At 35.7% G+C, this 20,790-nt stretch overlaps 1 protein-coding gene across 6 annotated transcripts in view; it reads right to left on the bottom strand.

Moving 5' to 3' along the window:
* Positions 1–20,790, bottom strand: part of SLC9A3 (solute carrier family 9 member A3) — a 54,599-nt gene that overhangs the window by 18,769 nt on the left and 15,040 nt on the right. For 5 of the 6 annotated variants that reach the window (XR_001875979.1, XM_017821902.1, XM_017821915.1 and 2 more), the window contains exons 2-8: positions 12,355–12,657; positions 7,603–7,763; positions 5,541–5,619; positions 4,524–4,701; positions 3,436–3,656; positions 1,335–1,537; positions 450–539 (exon numbers count right to left, since the gene is read on the bottom strand). Coding sequence is in view for 5 of the 6 variants with exons in the window: in XM_017821902.1 (XP_017677391.1) it covers positions 450–539; positions 1,335–1,537; positions 3,436–3,656; positions 4,524–4,701; positions 5,541–5,619; positions 7,603–7,763; positions 12,355–12,657 (1,235 nt within the window). In the remaining variant the exon portion in view is untranslated. Of the gene's footprint in view, positions 1–449; positions 540–1,334; positions 1,538–3,435; positions 3,657–4,523; positions 4,716–5,540; positions 5,620–7,602; positions 7,764–12,354; positions 12,658–20,790 lie in introns of those variants that run through there. The other variant, XM_017821945.1, reaches the window with a different exon arrangement.

The raw sequence follows: 20,790 nt of genomic DNA, 5'->3' as shown, positions 1-20,790 counted from the left end.
TTCAGTATATAATTAATCTGTACTGGGCAGTAGACTATCTTTCTATGTAACATGTAAGCTACAAAGCCTGCTTTTCATACCTTTTCCAGACATTAACAGCTTGTAAGATGGAAAAATAAACTTACTTGCACATGCTTTGCCCTAGCAGTCGTCAATCAAATATTCATTTTAAATGAAGACAAAGCATATTCAATTTGTGCTGTTTCCCCAGCACTCTCAGCCCTATTGAATTCTCAAGTGAAAGACCAGAACTTTCAGTTGAGTATCCCCTCAGAGGAGACAAATAGTAACCTAAAAATAACTTTTGAACTGTTTGAAGAATTTTGCTCTTGAAATTTCATGGTCCCTTCCCTTCCAAGGAAAGAAATTCTCTCTAATATTTTTGTTTTCTCTTAAGATGCTCTGTAAACACCCAAAAGACACCATAGTTTTATTTTAAAATATCTTACTCTGCCATGAAGTTTCTCATTCAGTTTTGGCTCTCTGTGTTCAGTTTTCTTCACTTTCAGCCACTGTACCAAAGGCTTGATAGTTAGTCCCTAAGGATTGAAACATGATAATAAATACTTGAGTTTTCCTAGACTTTCCTCCAACTGGTGTTGTTAAAGAGAAATAGAGCACATTTGTGTGTTACTTGGTGGTTCTCATACTTTCTCAGTTGATCTCCGTCCTCTCTAGAAGATAAAATGCTGTACCCTCAGCTTCTGTTACAAAGGTTTGAAAAGACAACAACCAACAACTTCTATAATAAAAATATGGTACTGGAAGTGTATAAGTATTCTTTTTACAATTGATTGTGGTATTTTCTCCACATATCAGGAGTTTGTGACCACAATTAAACTTTCTGTAATACACTTCAGATAAAATTAGAAGCTGCTATATACTGACATATCTCCACTTAAATTAATGCTTTTTCATCCAGAAAGTGCTATTTTGTTTGGATGTTAAATACTTTCTTGTCCCACTGCTATTAAATATAATAAAGCAAGGAGACTCAGGTAGATCAGCTTAATGACTTATCTTCCCATTAAAAGGACTGTTCCCTATAGTTATTCGTATGAGGTGAAGGATGTTTAATCAGATATTAACTAGGCACTATTAATACTAAGTGGCTAAGACTGAACAATTTTTAGCACAGAGGAAATTGTGTTTTGTCCCATGTGGTCCCATATGAAAACATAAAATGGGATCTTTGTTACTAAAATTACAAATTCAATTATTCTTTCAGTTCAGTGAAACCATATGCAACCTTCAGCTGAGAACTGCTTTAAGCATTCAGTACTTTTGGGGGACTCCTTCTCCTTGCAAGAAGCATGCTTAAGTAGTTAAATTACCTGGAAAATAACAGTAAAAAACACAACAATGATAGTTGTGCTGACAAACAGGTTTTTGTCATGCACTTTGTCCTTATCCAGAAGTGCAACAAGAGCAAAAGCAACTGCTCCACGTAGTCCACCATAGGACATCACCACCTGGTCTATTATCTCCAACTGGACCGTTCTGTAGCGGTTGAGAATCCATGTCTGTAAAACTACACCTGTAAAAAACAAATGTCAGCATGTCTAGAAATACCCTTGTGCAATGTCAATATCCCAACTGTGTGTAACAGAAATGGTACCACCACACCACTTTCGTAACAATCTACTCCACCCACTTCCCCCTCTGTAGCACTATGCTGCCCACTTGGTGCCTTCTCCTTTACATCAGGTCAAAGGAATTAGATGGAGCTGCTTCTGTGAACCAGCAGCTCTTCTTCTGAGAGCGCTGCCCTCCAGCACAGGCACTACAGGGCAAGTTCTGCTGCGTCCTGATCTTTGAAATTCACTGAGAAAGAATAGAATTTCTAGCACCATAACCAGTGATATTCACATGGTCATTTAATAGAAACGGGTTAAAACAGCATTGATTTACGGACTAAGTGTGGTACCCTTTAAAAATCACTAAAGAGAATGTTTATGTCATTGTCTTAGGAAGGGTGGTCTAGTTATGCTAACACTGTCTTCAGACATACAGGTGAGATGCTGCCTGCTTCAGGAGAACTAAAGTTCTAGTTATCCCAATGTGTTCCAGAGCTCCCACCATACAGAGGAAAAACAGTTTCACCACTCCTCCAAGTGGCATGGCACACATGTCCCACTGCAGCATGCCAGTGCTGTTAACCAATGCAAGACAGATATTTCTCTTTTCAGAGAATTTTGAACTTGTGCCAAGGGAAGAGTGTCTGTTCACTGTAAGAAGGGACTCTTAAAAATCCATTCATGCCACCAGTCTACCTCTTCAGGGTATGAGACCTGCAATTGCATGAGGTATCATCAGGTATTTAGTAATTTGCCAGTGTCTAAGATCAATTACTTTAATGGGTGCTTATTGTTATTGCTGAATATTTACTATTTAATTGTTGAGCACATTTATTACAGGATAGTTAAACACTTATTTCAGGAAAACAAACAGTGTCAAAGACAAGATATTGAAAACTCTTTTGAACACCTCAGGCACATTAGCAGTTACTGAGAAGCAGTTAAATGAACAATGCTTACAGACTGTTCAGAAAGGAGGACAAGGGGCTAGACACTTAATTCAGCTCAGGAACCTCTGAGACAGAATAAGAACACAGAGTCTAGGAAACTTGCCAGCTAGATAGACATGTAACCTGTTATTTGAATTTAAGTCAAGACAAACAGGCAAATAAACCAGTTTAATTTATTCCCAGGTGTAAGTACATACACCAAATCACTACATGTGTTACTCTCTACAAGCGCTTCATTCTATGCCTTTTTTGTGACTTCAGCAAAACTACAGTAGAACTATGTACATAGCTGGGCAAGTCATTTTTGGTATTTTGAAATGTTTGCAAACTTATACAGCCCCAGTAAATTGACAGTAGGTAATCACTACCTGCCACAGTCTTATTTGCTCACTTTTTTATCAGTCCCTGAGAATTATTTCTTAAGCCAGAGACCATGCAGTGTAATTAATGTATAGTCCGATATCACTGTGTGTCTAAAACCTGAAGTCAACCATAAAATTAGCTTAAGACAATCTCTCTATTACCAAATTTGAAAGAGCTGAAGGAATGATATGGCTGACAGGATTCACATATTTGGTTAAAGAACAAAGTCCTCTTCACTGGGAGATTTTGCCAATACCATGTACTGGGTCAGCAAAGGTTAGCCACTGGATGATTCATGTTAGCTGCTGGGCTAGTCATATCCTCACACATCATCAAAAATGAAATCTTGCTGTATTTTCAGCATATGATGAAGCTTACTGTAGAGATCTACTCTCCTAACCCAAACCGAACCATAAATTCAACCAAAATAAAGGTAATGTTTTAAAAGAAACAAGCCTAGAACTCCAAATTTTGTAGGGAGGGGTATAAAGAATATGTGATTGCATTAGCAACACAGTGCAAGAATAGGAAGATTATCCCCTTACCAATAACTCTATATACTGAGATGAAGACCAGAGTCAACAGAATAAAAGCTGTATTCCACATCCAGATATCTGGATTTACAGCTGAAATTCCCAGGAACATGAAGATAATAGTTTCTGCTCCACTGGCCATCATTTTCATGGTATATCTTACAGTTGTAGAAGACTGTTCAGATATGTTAGCTTTGACATATTTCTGACAGCAAATGCCACAGAAGGTTATCCTAGAAAAAGAAGCGATTGTTCAGAAAATATCTGCTGCAACATTTAATATTATTTCCATCTGTCTGTCACATAGTGATAAAAACCCACCCCATTAATTCCTAAGAAAAAATAAACTCAGGAGCCCTTGTGAAGTCTAGTCTAGGTAAAAAGCATATCTCAAACATTCATTCTGAGATAACCTCAAGAGGCCTGAAGATAGCATTTCATTAGATCACAACAGACTTTAATTCTCTTCAGATTATCATACGTCTTACATGTAAAATTTTAAATCTTGTTTACATTAGACATAAACTAGTGACCTCTTTGCAGAAAGATTTTTTGATCTTGGATATACTTACTGTATCATCTACAAACATGATAAGCAAAACTGAGAAGAAAGGTGTGCCAGGAGTCAATGGGTACTAAAAGAAGAGAGATCACAGGGGTACTCAAGCCAAAACAGGCAAAATTTAGGCAAAACTTAGCAGACCAGCCAAGTCAGAGAGAGCAGTGAATAATGACATTCACATAATGCCATAGAAAAATATTGCTTTGGTTACACATTATAGGGAAAGATGTCAATACAAATGGACAACTGTTAAGATTGAAGTATTATTAATAACTAAGAAGGAAGAGTCATGTCTGTCTTTTGTAAAGGAGTTCTCATGTTGCACAGCAAATACTGGAAAACATATTCCTTTTCAAGGCTGAATGACAGTATTTGCAAATTATAATTTACTGCAGTGTGAAAATACTGTTATCCAGCATAAGCTTCATGAGTGTCATATTTATAGCTGTCCTATATAATTTAGGCCTTTCTTTCAATATTTTTAAAAACCATATTTCCTTCTCAGCCCCTTCCCAGAGAGCAATAAAAAGAAACTTACGCCAGGATAGCTGAAAGAGATAGCATCTCTGCTGTGAGGTAGGACAGGTAGGAAATGATAAACACAAATCCAGGTTCAATGATTCTCACGTGCTTGGTGAAACGACTGACCAGTGAGAGCAGGAATGCAAAGAAAATGCCAACCAGTGTCCCGCCAAGGCTCACCACAAAGAACGACACTGAAAAGCAAAACCTAACACAGCTTAAACAGTAAAAGTACAATGGTTTGAATTCATTCTCTTGCACAGACCTAACAGCAAATGGCTAGTAAATGAGAGAAAATTTTGGAGGACATGTCAAAATATATTTCTAAAGTGAAACAACAGGAAATACTTTTGAGCATTTGGTATGTGAATGTAGCATTCTGTAGAAAATCAAGGTTACTTTCTTCTAAGCCTCACCATTTTAGCTTTATACAAAAGACACTACATTTAATTTGTACTGTTTTTTCCCATGTTCTGTAAACAAATGTATTCACAAAAGCATATTCTAGAATATGTCAAAGTCATTGTTAAAACATTTATTCATAAGATAATGTAGTAAGTATCATGTCATGCTTGGAATGGGAAATAGGGACTCTATTTTTAGGTAAATAAAATTTCTTGATAGTCACTGGCAAACGTTACTGGATGGCAATCAGTGATAAGGGGTGAGAATGCCTATACACAATCTCAACTTTCCTGGAATGCAGGGAGGGAGAGCATAGGCTGAAACTAAGGACATGTTATTAAATACAAAGAAAATACCAAGTTTGGTGATCTTACCAAATTAATTCCACAACTGTTGAGTCTCCTCAAAAGAAAACAGATCTATCTGATTAAGTTTTCCAAATATTCAGGAATATTTATCTAATTGTTTTCTTAAGACATTTGTCTATGCCATACTAGTGTGGTAATATGAGTAATAATGAAAAGGGTTGAAAAATAGCTGTTACCAATAGCATATTAATAATATTTTGTTTAAAATACTACATATGCACATATATCACATATGAGATACAGAATTGAATTCTACACACCTATGCCTTTGAGACATTCAATTCCTGTCACATTCGTTGGACCTATTGCAACGAAAGTTTCAAACACATTGTACAGGACCTGAAAAGAAAAGTAGACTAACTCAATAATTGCTCCTGAATTGAGCCTATTAAAATAATCTCATTATGGGCCTTAACATTATGAATCCTGAAACCGTGTGTGGCTGAGGGAAATTCTGTGTGGAGGGAGAAGACTTTGCAGATTTGATATTTTTTCAAAATGGAGAAAACGCAGTGGAGCAAGAAGAAACAATTTTTTTTTTTAAGAAAAAACCACAATTTTCCATTTCTCATTTCAATGTTTCCTATTGATAAGAAGGATTGTTACATAGAGATGTGTTTTCTAAGGCACTTCTCACTGTAAAATCCAGATATTTGACAGATTTATTTAATCACCTGTATAAGATAAATAAGATAATTAATAAGATGCTAATAATGAGACTAAATTGAAATATATTGAACATACATAAGTTGAACATAAAAGAGAATAAACTGCAATAATTGTACTAAAGCTTTTAAAATAACAAGCTTTTAAAATAATGAATAACCTTATTCATACCCCTGCCTAATGAGGTTTGTATGAGCATCATTTTTGACATATGCCTGTTTAAATTGTTCTTAATTCCTCTAGTGACAGAGGAGAACTTTACTATGGCTTTCTCAGCTTTCCTTGTTGCAACTAACCTTGATAATTCTTATCATATTTACCCAGTCACAGTATACAGGTTACTTTGCTTTGTAAGAGTAGTCTTTTACATTTTCATGTTTAAAGAATGCCATATCATCTACTTTCTTCTCCAGGCTTTCCATTTTCAAGGTAAGAACTCCACTTGTTTCAAATTTCCTCACAGACTGTGCTTTCTGACTCCTGATCATGCTTGCTCTTCTCTTCTAGATTTCCTTCAATGAATCAAATTTTCTTTTATTTGTAGAGTGAGTGTTCATGTTCATTTCGCAGTAACAAAAACTCATTTCCTTCTGAAAGCCAGTGATGTTGATACTTGAGTTCATCAAAGGTTTATTTTAATATTTCTTCCTGTCAATACCCCAAAACTACTAATGATACTGATATCAAAGGGCAATTAGGTTTCTCTGGAAGCCGTTTTCAAATTCGTGTGAACAATTAGGCTGCAGCCAGTGACCTTGCAGTGCCTTGCTTCCTTGGTTGCAAAAAGTTAAGAAACTGAGCCTAGTGAAAATGTCTTACCCTCCTTTGGATATAGGCAGGAGCAGAAACAGGAAATGATCCAAAAGTGAACTGAAGCTGTATAGCAACTTGGTTGCACAGCACCTTTCTGCCTTGGGACTTTCTAGTCCCTGTCTACTAACACTGCACTACAAAACTATCGACTATTTTATTGTAAGAAAAAATTTTATGTGAAAAGAAAAGGTGTTTCAATCAAAATAAAAATATCAGTAGAAATTTGAGTTTCTTTAAGTCTATTAAAGTCTTTCTAAATAAAAAAAGAAAATTAACATGTTTGAAAAAAAAAAAACAAAACAAAACAGAAATGTCACACAAGTTTTTCCAAATTGGATCTTTGTTACATATGTGTTGATAAATATCTGATTGAAGTAAAACAGAGGGAGAAGGCATAAACACTTTGGCGAGTATTCTTTCTCACTGGTTGAGGTATGCATAGAAATTATAGGCATAACAGAAATATGCAGAAAAGACTATGTGCATTAAAAAACAACAGCAAAGAAAGGCTTAAAATCCTTGGAACTAATTTCATTAAGTCATAAAACCTCTACTTGAACAGCAAAGGTAAATAAAACATGCGTCCCTGAAACTTCATTTGAAGTGTCCAGCCCAGGACTGTATATTTTTATGTCACTTACCAGCTCCAAATAGCTTTCATGCTGAAACATCTAATCTTCACAATATAGGATTCATAAGTAAGACAGAAGACACCATGAGCTACACTACAATAGCCCATGCGTAGATACACACAGATACTACAGTATTTCTTTTAAGGGGAAAATGCATTTCAGAAAAAAAACCCTAGAGTTTGGGTGACTTGGGGATGTATAATTTACTTACCACAGTTACAGCATCATTCAGAAGTGATTCTCCAAAAACAATGATGAATAGAACTTCATTGACATGGACTTCTTCAAACACTGCCAGAACAGCTACAGGATCCACAGCAGCAATTAAGCTGCCAAAGAGGAGGAAGTCCAGCACTCCAGAGTTCAGTTTGCCTTCAAAAACAAAGCAAACAAATAATAAGCGGAATCAGCTCTGTATTATCTATAGTAATGACAGACTGTGATATTAGAGATAATGTCAAATCCTTCAAAATAGGGATCCTAAGGTATCAGCTGGAAAGTATGGTACAGACATTATTTAAGAAGTTCAGTACTGTGCCATCTTGTTTCCTACAAATTTGTTGGATCCAGCATTGGCCCATGTGGATCAAAGCTGTTTCTGGGAGCAGGACCAGTACAGGCCTGTTCTTACAGCAAAGTGCTCCCATATTTAAACTGAGTTTGTATCTGTGTGTGGTATGGTTTGTCTAACTTAAGTAAATTATCATAGGGTAACTGAGAACTCGCAAGATGTCAAGAGGACTATACCAGTACTTCTGAAGTGAACATTACAAAATAGTTCATGTCACAGGTCAAATTTGACTTCTACAGTGGGGCTTAACTACACTCAGTGCAGTTGAACACAATTGTGGCCTCCTTATTCAAGTAGGCATTTATTGATAGGTGCAGTTAAGCCACTTGTTTCCAAATTAGGATTCATGAGGTCACTGTTAAATTTTCTGCAAGTGGACCATAAAAACAGATGAAGGACCAAAATGTACCTCAATATATTTGTGTTGTGGCCCCTTAGGAATTTTGACAATGTTTTGGAACTACAAAACTCTGGCAACAGTGTAACTGGGTATTTTTTTAACCTTCTTTTAGTTATTAATGTTATTTTGTTCAGTTATGCAAACAGACCAAGACAAACATCACTGTCACTTTAAAAGGAGCAGAAAAGGGAGAACCACAAAGATCTCTTTGATCAGCTTCCTAAATATCTTGCACAATTTACCCTCTTCATGAAATCAGGAGTAGTAGTATCCCCAGTCATTTTTTTCTGGGGAAAAGATTTCTGAAATAGTATAGAACAGTAAAATTCCCTTTGTGTTCATTAATGGATGGAGGAGTAAGCAAGGTTCATTAAGAGGTAATGGTGCTAAAATTATATGAGGAAGAGCAAAGAAGGAACATATTGAGAATTTGTTCATTAGAATGCAGTGCAGAAGCCCATGCCCAAAATTAATCTATAGTTGTATTAGGCATGATTTCTATAAGTAAAGAAGAAATTCATCTGATTAAATGGTTTGGAAGCATGAGTCAGGCAATGATAGTCAGTAACCGTAGCCACAGGATCAATATTGCCTGTAAGGTACTTCCAGAACAACATGGCCACTCCTCTAGAAAGTATTCTTATGAAGTAATTTTTCAAATTCAAAATGTTTTGTGCTTAGATCATAATTGAAAGAGGAACTAGATTTCGAATGTTTTTGATACAAAATTATATGGGCATATTTACTCAAGGAAAGGATACTTATATGGGCAGCCAGAAACATGAGTAGACAACAGCCTGTTATATGTGACAATGGCCAATAATCTGATGGAGCTGCAGATGTATATATTCTCTTAGCTGCTATCCGCCAATCAGAGCATCTACAATGTTTTCCATGAAGTGTATGGGAATCTTGGCAAGGCCCTGAAAACAGAAATTCATAGCTTGCACAGATATATGACTACCTCATATTTTCAAAAATATAAATAGTCTTGTTCACTCTTGGACATATTGGGCCGTGAAGAAGGACTGAATCTACCCATTTCAGCATGAGAGTGGGGTTGAAGGAGTGACCTTAAGTCTGTGCCAAAAATTCTGAGAATAGCCTTGAACCTGAATCTAAGTAATGATTCCACCAAATGTTGTCCTCCTCTGGCATGCTTAAGGAAGGAACAAGTCCAATGACAATAACTATCAGAGATCAGGGTATAATAGAATGTAAGGTTTTAAAATAAATTGGCTCACTGAGATTGCTTATCTTTTTTATGTGTTACCAATTATAATCATTGGTACATTCTTTGAAGACTTGCAAAGCTAGTGAGCAAATATTTATGGGGAGATTAGGACACATCTGTAATTCCTACAAAGCACTGTCAGGAGGCATGGAGTTTCTGAATCAGACTTTTACTTAGACTAATAACACAAGTAATTTCCAAGTGACTAGCTGACAGCAGCGACACCTGAGCAAGATAAGTTTGCTGGGCTCAGTTTAAGACTTCTAGACACACTCAGCATGTTGCAGCTATGACCTAGATGGTACAGGAAAAACTGCTCTAAGCATTAGTCACAGCCACAATTATTCCACAATACCGCACGTGTTAGTTCTCCAGCAGATGGGGAACAGTTCAGTGCAATCAGCCAGAAAGGTTTAGGATTAGGTAACTCTTCCTATTCTGGGAAAGCAGATTGATATGACTATTAGTTAACAGTTAAGGTGCTAATCTTTTCATTTCACTTCTAAAGAAGGATTTTTTTGTCCTTATCACCGTCTCTATTTTCCTACAAGGGTATTGAATGCAAACAAAGAGCTGCTTTTGTTTATTTATGTAGGAAATCTAAGCAATCTAATTTGGATTATGCACCCTTATATTGCTGGACAGTTCTACAAGCCCATTGAATGGCAAAGTTGAAAGTCACTTGTTTTTAGTTCATCTTAGTCTGTAGTGGATTTACATTTCTACATTTTAATGATATTACTTTTAGCATTATTCACTTCAATTGTAGAAAAAGTAGGATAGAAACAAAAATATGACACAGAACTTCAACCAGAAGCTACTACAGACTCTTCTAGAAAATGAGTAACTCGGTATTCTCCTAGCTTCAGCAAGTAAGTAACAACAGCAAGGTTTATCACAAAGTATGGTGCTTAGAACTTATTGACATCTTGGAGGTCAACACAATGTATTTAGTGGATTAGTGAGTAGGTGTCAAGCAGGTATTTTAAAGTCCTGCTCAGCTTTGCTGGAGAATGGCACAGTTTGAATCAGGGACAGCCTCCTCTGGCCTTTTTAGTAGCTGAAATTAGAACTCTAGTAGGTTATACTATGTCGGCGTGGCAAAGACAGGTCCCCACGGTATACCAATTAATGTTCTTTCTAAACTTAAATTCACCAGGCATGTCAGTTTATTGTTTGCGTTTGTTAACATCCCTATATTTATCTTGTAGAGCTTTAGCTGTGACCTGTGGTAAGGGCTGATTCTGCTGTTTAACTGTAAGCTCAGAGTTCTAGTAAACACTATCACTAAAAGATTTGCATAATGATGAAGCAGAACATGTAGACACCAAATCCAGCTTTTGCAGTTAGATGAGAGTTGTTTACTGATTGGGACAAGAGGAAGAGATAGGAGAATTTTTCAATTAAAACAAACTTTTTTGAAAAGACTTGACTTTTCCATTTCACGTTATAAAGAGATCAATCCTTTTCCTTTAATGATTTATATCAAACTAATTATCGTTCATTATATTTCCCAGAACACAATGTTAAGAAAATAAGTTTGGTGGTATTTTTAAAATTATTTGAAGCATCTTGGATATTTAAATAAAGAAATCCTTTCCCACTATGTTGCAATAGCAACATCCTTCTGTCATATATTTTGTTCCTGAAAACCTGATTTTATTTATAAATGTGATATTGTAGATGCAGTATAAAGAGTCAACAGTGTTTGTATCCGAGCTCTCACCTTTGTAACTTCTAAAGAAAAAAAATGCTCCTTCCAAAATGTGAGCTATAGTAAGGTAAATATATAAAATGTAAGCTAAATTTACCATAGCTGTCTATATTACAAATATCCGCAGTTAAATAACATGTGTCCAAAGAACAAGTCTGTACAGATTAAGCACTGCTGTTCTGGGCCTGTTCTATCACCTCTGTGCCCTTTTATTATAGAATAATTGAGATAGAGTGCATCTTAGAATCATAGAACAGTTTGTGTTGGAAGGGACCTCTTACGCCCTTCAGTCCATCCCTCCTGCCATGGGAGACAGGGACACCTTCCACTAGATCAGGTTACCAGGTTACTCAGAGCCTCATCCAACCTGGCCTTGAACACTTCTAGGGATGGGGCATCCACAGTTTCTTTGGGCAAAGCACAAGCAATAGGGAATCTTCACTTTTTAGATTTGTGGTCTGGGAAATTCTGCACCCTTTCAAACCCCATTGGACTGCTCTCATTAAAATGACCTTTTTTTTTTTAGTAAGACATCTGCTGTCAGTAAGACATCTGCTACCTCGTTCTGTAAGTCTAAAATTTCTAAATCTTCAGTTACAATTTCCAGGCTCAGAAGACAAAAAAGAGATGTGGAAATGTGTCACACCTATATACCCACTCAGCAACCATTCCTTGATTAATATTAAAGCTGACTGAAGGAAGGCACTTCCATTTCACAGTAACTTCTGAGGTTTCTATCACAGCAGAAAGAAACAAGCCCTTCACTGTGTATTTTTGTCCAGACGTCCATTAGCAGAAAGAATCCTGAGCTTTACCCTGAGAGTGTACACACACATTTAGAGCAGGACAGCACGAGAGACATGATTCAAGTTGCTTTTGTGCTGTCTCCAGGGAAGATTTCTCAGGTCATTGTTAAATTTCGTAAAGATATTACAAATTGCTTCTGTCAAAATTGAACTTTTCTGCTGGAAAGAGTTGTTAAGTTGTAAATCATCACCCAGCTAACAGTTGGTATACAGTAGTGCCTTCATAAATCAAACTTACCCATTATTCCTGTCAGATAGACACCATAGAGAGATAAACCAGTTGTGGCAGCATTCCAAATTGTCCCAATGACAGCATACAAAAGGATTGTGCCAAGATTTCCAAAGAACAATCTATTTGGCATAAAATATCCAGCATCCAAAACAATGGGGGGCAGCAAATAGAAGAAAAATACAGTTGGTGTCAGGGTGAAGGAGGCAATGTGATCTGCTGCCAATACAATGCCACCAAGAACAATACCGAGGACAATCAGCAGAGCACTTTCTGGAACCACTCGAGTGACTTTGTGGGACAAATGGAAAACTGCAAAGAAAAAGGAAAACAATGAGTCAGAAATTAAATGGAGAAACAATTTGAGCAACAACTCTTATTAGCTGGCAGTTTTGACTTCACACAAACTTCTTGCTTTCATTGTTCTTAGGTCCAAAAGCATGTATGGAATGCATGAGATAAAGAAGGTGTAAAAAGCCACTTATAGAATAAAATAAAGGTTGATTTTCAGATTTTATCCAGCATATTTTAACTTATATGAAAACAATATTCATTAACATTTATTATCCTTTATTGGGTTATCTTCTCCATACAAGATCTGTTCAGGGAAAGATAGTGTTCTATGCAAAGCAGTAAGTGCAAAACTGAAAAGAAATGGTGGAAATGCTAGAAATATATGACTTTATTATTTATTTTTGTATCTAAAAATACACATCTGACCTAATAATTTGTTTAGAAATGATCAGTGTACTAACAGGCATACTGGAAGATGGGAGAAGAATGCTGACAGAAGAACAAGTTTCAAGACAACTCTTTTTAGATTTATAGACTATTCTGATAATGTAGCCTTCAGCAGGAGCAAAATTAAGCTCATATCCTGGGAGATCCGTTTTGAGCCTTTTCCTCAAAACCTCCGTAATACAGATTTCAGTTAATTCAAAGGCTTTCTGAGGGAATGGGGGCTTTAGTGGTGCCTTCAAATATAGATATATTCATGCAAAATGGTTCTGCAACAGGCTACTTTCTTTTGTATAAAGTGTCGCAAAATCTGTGTGTTACAGTAATATGTCAAATCTGTTAATAGAGACAAGCAGTCAATGGTATCTGTCATAGAAAAACATGTAATGGTATGATGTGGTAAAACTATTAATATAGCCAATAATCAGAGGGAGGGAATATTACTGAATGCCATAAGTGAATCTAAAGAGACAGAAAGACGGCACAACCAGACAGTAAAAACAGACTTTTCAAAGTGACAGAAACACCACTAAGACTGCAAACACATGTAGCAACATATATTTAAAATGCCCTTGTTAGGTGTCAGATAAAAGAAAAAAGAAAGCAGAAAGAAGAACAGAAAGAATTCTACAAAAATTCTACAAAAACAAGAATTCTACAAAACAAGAATTCTACAAAAACAGATGGAATATGAAATAGGAGGAAGTGGCAGAAGTGTTTGATAATAAGGAAGCACAGATGGTTTAATTGACTTTCTTGGGATTTCTGTGAGCTTGTTCTTCAGTTTATCTTAAGTAATGATGTGTCCCAGATGACCTGAACCCTGAACCCCCTTTGTGATACTGACCCAATAAATGCGACTTCACTTACATAGCTTTGTGTTGAAAATGTGAGTTTCACTTTAGTGAACTTTCTCCTAGTTTGAACATCAGCTGTGTTGAAGCTGTTACAATGCTAATGCAATTTAGCTCAAAACTAGCTTGGACAAGAACCTATCATTAAGATTTCCAGACTCTTAAGCCATAGTGGAAGAATCTTTCCCATGATCATGTAGAGATCTTAGACCGGGTTACTTTACTGAAAGACCATTGTTTTTCTTCCCACCCAAGTATTTGTCCTAGTCAAACATTTACTAGTTACCTTTAGATTTTAAGGGCCCCATTCCTGAACTGTCTGCTTTCGTCTTGGCTGCATCTATACAGTCAATGTTAGACGCATCATCCATCATTATAGCAACCCCAAAATAACATGGTTCCTGTAAGCTGTATAACCCCCCTGGTCTCATCAGAATAGAAAACGTAAAAGGAAAAATGATAACAGCCTGTCTACACCAACAATGAGCATGAATGTAGATGCTCCTGAGTGTTTGTAGACAAGACTTGAAAACGAAGCCATCTTAGAACACAGCTAAAAAGTAGGATTAATACAATAGCAAACAGACATGAAAACAAACTGCATTCAGTGAAGCAGACTAAACCATGCCAGTTTTCTATGTCATCTGTGTCATGTAATCAAGAGATGAATAACACTTCACAGAAACAAACACTGTGGGTTTTCTCAGTTCATCTCTTCTCTTTGTTATAAAATCAATTGGGCTTGCATTAAGGAAAAGAAAAAAAAGAAAAAGAGAGAAGAAATGAAATAAAGTAAAACAAACCAGCTACTACTCCATGTGTATAAATTGCAGCATTTAACTTCTCAAAAATCTTTCCTACTAGCCATTCTTGATTCCTTGAATTTTCAGTCAGTGAATTATCAACTAATTTATCACCTTACAGAGTAGGGATTATCTCCTTATCCCTGAAAATGAATGTTGCTGAGCTAGTCTTACTAACTAAAGTCTGTTTTTCCTACTCTCATGTCAGCAGATAAGCCATGACTACAAGACATTAAAGTTAAAAAATTAAAATAAACTTGTGAAAATTTTTTTAGAACTAGGCATTTGGGGAGGGGGGAAAGCTTGTCCATCTAAAAATTTATATTCTATAGAATTCTCCCCTTTACAACCAAAACCAGTTTTGAATGCTGGGAAGCCAATCTGATTTTGGTTATAACATTGTCTCCACCTATAAATCACATGTTCCCCAGGAATCAGCTCTATCATATCTGTCTGTGTTCCCTTTAACTCAAATTGACTGATTATCTGTACCAGATTTTAATACTAGCAGTCATAAATTCTTCCACTCTGTTAGTTTAGGGATGAGGGCCATGGACAGGAAAGTCATTGCATGAATGAGCCTCTAAGAAGATTCTTTTCATTATTGCATTTGACCCAAGCAAAATCTGAAAACTAGACTCTCTTTGGTTTAAGATAACTGCCTAGCTAACTCTTCAGGCAGATAGCATGCCATATGATTAACAGAAACATGTCTATAAACATAGAAATAGATAAAAGGAAAATACCACAACTGATGAAATTAAATAGCTTTAGACTAAGATGCACTTGGAACTTATATTGATGTTTGAGTTCATATTTGCACTTACAATAACTAATGGGGTTTTTTGGCTATGTGCATGAAATATATTTAATCAAGATTGTGCATTATCAGTAGTTATTACATGTATGAAAATTGACAGAGATTAATTCCAAATTCACTCCTTAATGGTTTTTTTACAATTCATTATCCTGAAGTGATGTCCCTAATACATTCTGAGTGTGTTACAAACTCACCTAATGATAGTACTTTCATTTCATGAAGTTTGCCTTTACTTGCCTAGAAGAGATCCAAAAATAGTCCCACCAAATGAATTATGTCCCCATGACAAAGTAGAATTGGAAGCTTTAATTACATCTAAATGTATAGCATGACGAGGTATTGCACCTGACTGAAGAGTAAAATACAATCCAACACAGTTTGAAAACTCCTAATGGACAAGGAGTTTAGTTTGATTCTGTTATGAAAGAAATTAAAAATATCAGGAAGGATAGCATACAGTGCTGCTCAGATAAATTACTCTGTAAGGAACCAAGAGATGAAATTAAGTCTATTTTCACTGCTATTGATAAGGAAAAGTACATTAATATGTTTTAATGAGGAGAGGGAAAGGGTAAAGAAACAAAAATTGTAGCCAGTCCGTGGCATAAGAGGAATAACAGTGCACAGGACAATTTTGTGATCTATAAATTTTAACATTTACCATTTTAACATTTAGCATTTAGAATTCATCTACATAAGTCTAGACACAGTATTAATGAAAAAGTTAAACATATGCCTTCCATCCAGTACATGCTAAACCTGGTTTGAAAGTGGATTGGACTGGCTAGTGGGTAAACTGTTTAAATTCAGGCTGAGCATTGCTTAATTAGAAGCTTTCTACAAAATTAAGAAACAATTGCATGGTATAAACATCCTGTGATTTCTTTTCATATGTTTGCTTTGAGATCCACAAAAAGGTACTATGGCATTTAACCTATCTGATGAGAAATACCAAACAAATCAGCAATCTATGATTTGTTGGCTGGAACCAGTTTCTTTTGAGCCAAAGAATGAAACATACTTTAAGAAGTAAGCTGGGTTTTATGGCCTTTTAAAAATACAGTAACTTAGATGAAATTCTTCACTGGAATTTACAGCATTCGGTGAATTCTCTTCCTTTCTAAGGCTGTCTGAGACTGCTTTGCAAGATCTGATTCAACAAAATAAGATTTTTCTCAGTTACTCAATGAAATGAAGACAGAAAGACTGGTTAAATAGCAAGGGAAATAAATTTAAAAATACTAAAGAAAAGATATTGTGCAATTCATTCCCAAGTAATGTAATATTTGTAGACAAAGAAAATTTTCTGAAGTAGAGTTTTCACGTATTTATTTCCAAATTGTCTCTAATGAAACCTATTTTTAGATAATACTGATTTTTACTTATCAAATGAAACATTTTAATGCCTTAGTTCTAGATTTTTTTTGCTTTGTTTCCAGCTGAAATGAACAATTCAAGGTATATTTACCGCCTTTAGAAAATACAGAACTACAAAAATGAAAATCTGAAACTACCTGTTAAAAATGCTGCTAAATTTCAAGATTTATGCAGTCATTTCAGCACTATTTCAAGCGAATAATTACATTTCCATTAACTTTGACAGTGTAAAACCAAGGCCCTGAAAACACAAAATATTTTTTCAGCTAATATCATTGTTCCAATCCATCACAAAACCTACTGCACATGCACAGTACACAACATGTCATTCAGAAAAATCAGAAATTATGATAGTAATTCTCTGCTGAGGTTTCTTTTCCATGTATCTTTGGATAAAATCCAAGGAGTCACAAAATAATTCAGAAAATTAAAAGATTCTCAGCTTTATAATTTCCATAGTTTCCATGAAAGCATAGATATGAATTTGCAAACATTTCTAAGCTCCTCCTATCACTGCTAGAGGGAGGTATGTGGTCTTTTGTTATTTTCTGTGTGTGGTCTTTGTATTTTTGTTAGTGGGTCAAATATCCACTGACAGTATACTATTAGTCTATTTTATGCAACTGAAGTTATTGTACTAAACTAAGTCATGAGTGCTTTAAATTTGAGATCCAAGACTGGATTCTCTGTAACCGCTGAAAACCCTTCCATTGACCAAAGTGAGAACAAAATGCTGCAAATTCCTTTGTGATTCTTCATTTTTCAGATATACAATTAACACTATCTCCAAGGCACTATAGAATCAGATTTTTGTAACGGCACAACATAGAAACCTCCTTATAGAAGACACGATAAGTTTCACAGAAGAATATTCTGCCCAAAGGAACATCTTCCGGCAGTTGGACTCTGACTGGCAAGCATGAAATTTTTCTTATCTTATCAGCATTATAACAAGGGAATTCCATTCAAAAACCGTTTAGCTCTACCCTTTCTGCAGCTTTTTCAGTGGTGTCTTCTGCAGATATATGTTATTATTAAAAAAAAAAAAAAATCCAAGAGCAGACATGGCAAAAAATCTGCTTCATCTTGCTTGTATAATAGCTCAAAGTGTACGTATAGGTCAGTTTGTAACCTAAATTGTATCATCTGTAATCAGCTGTAGCTGGACATTAGAGAAGTTCAAAAGACTCTGGAAAGTCCCAATCCATTCCTATTGTATTGGTTTACCTGATTAAAGAATGGGCACATCCTCTAAAATATAACACCGAGCACGCATTTTCAAGAAGGGATCATTTTGCTTCCACCATCCCTAGAAGGCATGCATGCCTGGCCACTCTCTTGCTCCATAGCTCCATGATACCACTTTAAGATCAAATTTCTCCAGAAGTTTTGCTAATAAGTGTAATCTCTACTTACTCCAATTTTCACTAAGGGAAAGTTTTTGATACAATTTCCTGTTTAATGAAGTTTGATGTATTTTTATTTCTCTTATCTTTTGTTATGGTTCCCTTCTCAACAGTCATGCCCACCTACAACTACTAGTCCTCTGATAAACTTCCTGGACTTGCTATCCTTGATTTATTTATACTCTTAGATCTTTCATTTTCTGCTTTATCCTCGTAACTTTTATTATTTTCACGTGACGCACCAGTTTTTCATCTTTGTGCATTGACCTCAGTTGTACTAGATCTCTTTTTAAAGATCTCTTTCGTTATTTGACTTCCTAAGTTTTGTACATTACCAAACACCACATTTCTTGCCTGCATAGCCGTAGGCATACCTTTCAACTAATAACAGTTGCTTATGTAGCCTGCACAGAGTATCTAGGAATTTTAATTAGGACCATAAGTACTAGAAGAGGTATTTGGTTGCATGGCCAGGCCTTCATTATCCCACCACCATTATTTAATGATCCTCATTTCAGAGGATTTTTGCTCCAGCTAAGTCTATGTGAAGGCACACCACCAGCTCTCATCGCAGAGTTAGAGACTTCATTCTGATTTCTAGCCTGAGCTTGTTCACAGCTATTTTATATCCATTTTCCTTTTGTGAGAGTGATATCAATTTTCTTAAATAGCTATTTTCTCCTACTATTAATTCCTTCATTTCCTATTATATAAGCACAGAGAAAAACACGCTGTCTTTATTTGCTTGTTTTAAACCAAACCACTTATTTTCAGTCTTCAGCTCTCTATTTCAATCTGAGTTCACTTTTGTGGACTCAGAGTCATCAGAAACATAGACTGCATTCTGCATGAGTCATAGAAGCAGGTCCAACAGCATTAATAATTTCCTATCATAATCTATAGTTCAGCTACATCCTGGATTCATTATCACGTGGGTGACTCATAGTCACCGTGTATTCACTTTGTACAGATGTGCACCTCTCTTCTCATTCACAACCTCATGCCAGTTCCTGTCATTGGCCCCTGAGTGAAACTGCCCATGGTATTACTGAATTTCATCCCTTCCCTACTCCTCAAGTTTATATGTTTTTTCTTGTACAATAGCCAGATCTACATGAATACTGGTAATGCCTACAAAAATGTGTCATCAGAAACCTTCAGTAAGATGCCCCACCTCTTTATGCAGTGGTAAATTAAAAAAAAAGCAAAACCCAAACCCTGCATAAGATCAGTCCAAAAGCTAAATTCTAGTGACTTCCTATGACTGATAAATAATCTTCTTATGGTTTCATACTTTTATCTCATCCTTACCTTACCCATCTGGAAACTGTTATGCCCTCTATCTTATTAGTGGATGAATTTAGGTCTAAATCAAGGAAAAAAATCTTCTATTGTTTCCTAAGAGGAATTCAGTTGAAGTAAGGATTCAAAGCATTAGGGAAACTGCATTTCTAGTCTGTCCAGGAAGTGTTTGAGCAGACTCGTCATTACTGAAGCTGATCATTATTGCCTATATTTGCCTTTCTAATCTTTATCAACAAAGTGTGCTTGGGGTATTTTTTCCTGGTCAGGAGTCTGCTAGCATATTTTATAGTCCTTTAGTTTCTGTTCTGTGGACCTTGCAACAACAGTATTCTGCAAGAACTGTGAATTGATGTTACCATTTTGAATTGTTTATATACAAGTGGTAAAAAACCCTTAAGAGTTTTTATGAATTTCTTCTAATTAATATTACTTAGGCAAATTCAAAATTATTTTATAAATCAGACTTTTACCAAATCTAGCAAAAATTTAAAGATTTACTGAAAAATCTTGGAGTTATTTTATATCTGAAGAAATTCAGAGTTATAATATACATGTATTATGTAACAAGCTATAAAAACCATTTTTGGTATTGGATCTTGGGTACTGTCTTAAAATATACTACATGAACATGACTATTAATACTATTTATATTTAGTCTTGGATATATTTCTCCTAAGCAAGGTTCAAAAGTCCTTCATGTTTAACTTGTTTAGATGAACTGGTTTGAGTTTGGTTCAATCCAGCTCAAGAAAGCTTGCTTTATTTGTCACATATGTAATGACCACCATTTACAAAGCATACAGCATTGTAATGAGCTCATTAAGCAGGAGATTTTAGGTCGCTGTTCTTTGGAGGCCAACGATTAACAAAATATGTTAGCAATTAAAAATGCAACCAACATACAGGTCAATGTTCTCAGCTGATAGGTCATAACATAATAAGATAGCCTCAAGTCAAATTCAAAGGAGTGTGTGAGTAAGCAACTATTACCTATATAAGCACTTAGAACATAATGAAGTTAAAAGAGTCAGGTACAGTTTATCATAATTATGCCAAATAGTTCTTTTTCGAAGGAGCAGTCCCACTGCAGTGCAAGTGTGGTAGCATTTGGCCCTTATGGAACTGAATGGCACTGAAAGAAA

The sequence above is a fragment of the Lepidothrix coronata genome, unplaced genomic scaffold (genome assembly GCF_001604755.1).
Source record: "Lepidothrix coronata isolate B3197 unplaced genomic scaffold, Lepidothrix_coronata-1.0 Scaffold3, whole genome shotgun sequence".
Classification (NCBI taxonomy): domain Eukaryota; kingdom Metazoa; phylum Chordata; class Aves; order Passeriformes; family Pipridae; genus Lepidothrix; species Lepidothrix coronata.
Note: the sequence above shows the minus strand (reverse complement) of the source record. Positions and strands in the feature narration are given on the sequence as shown.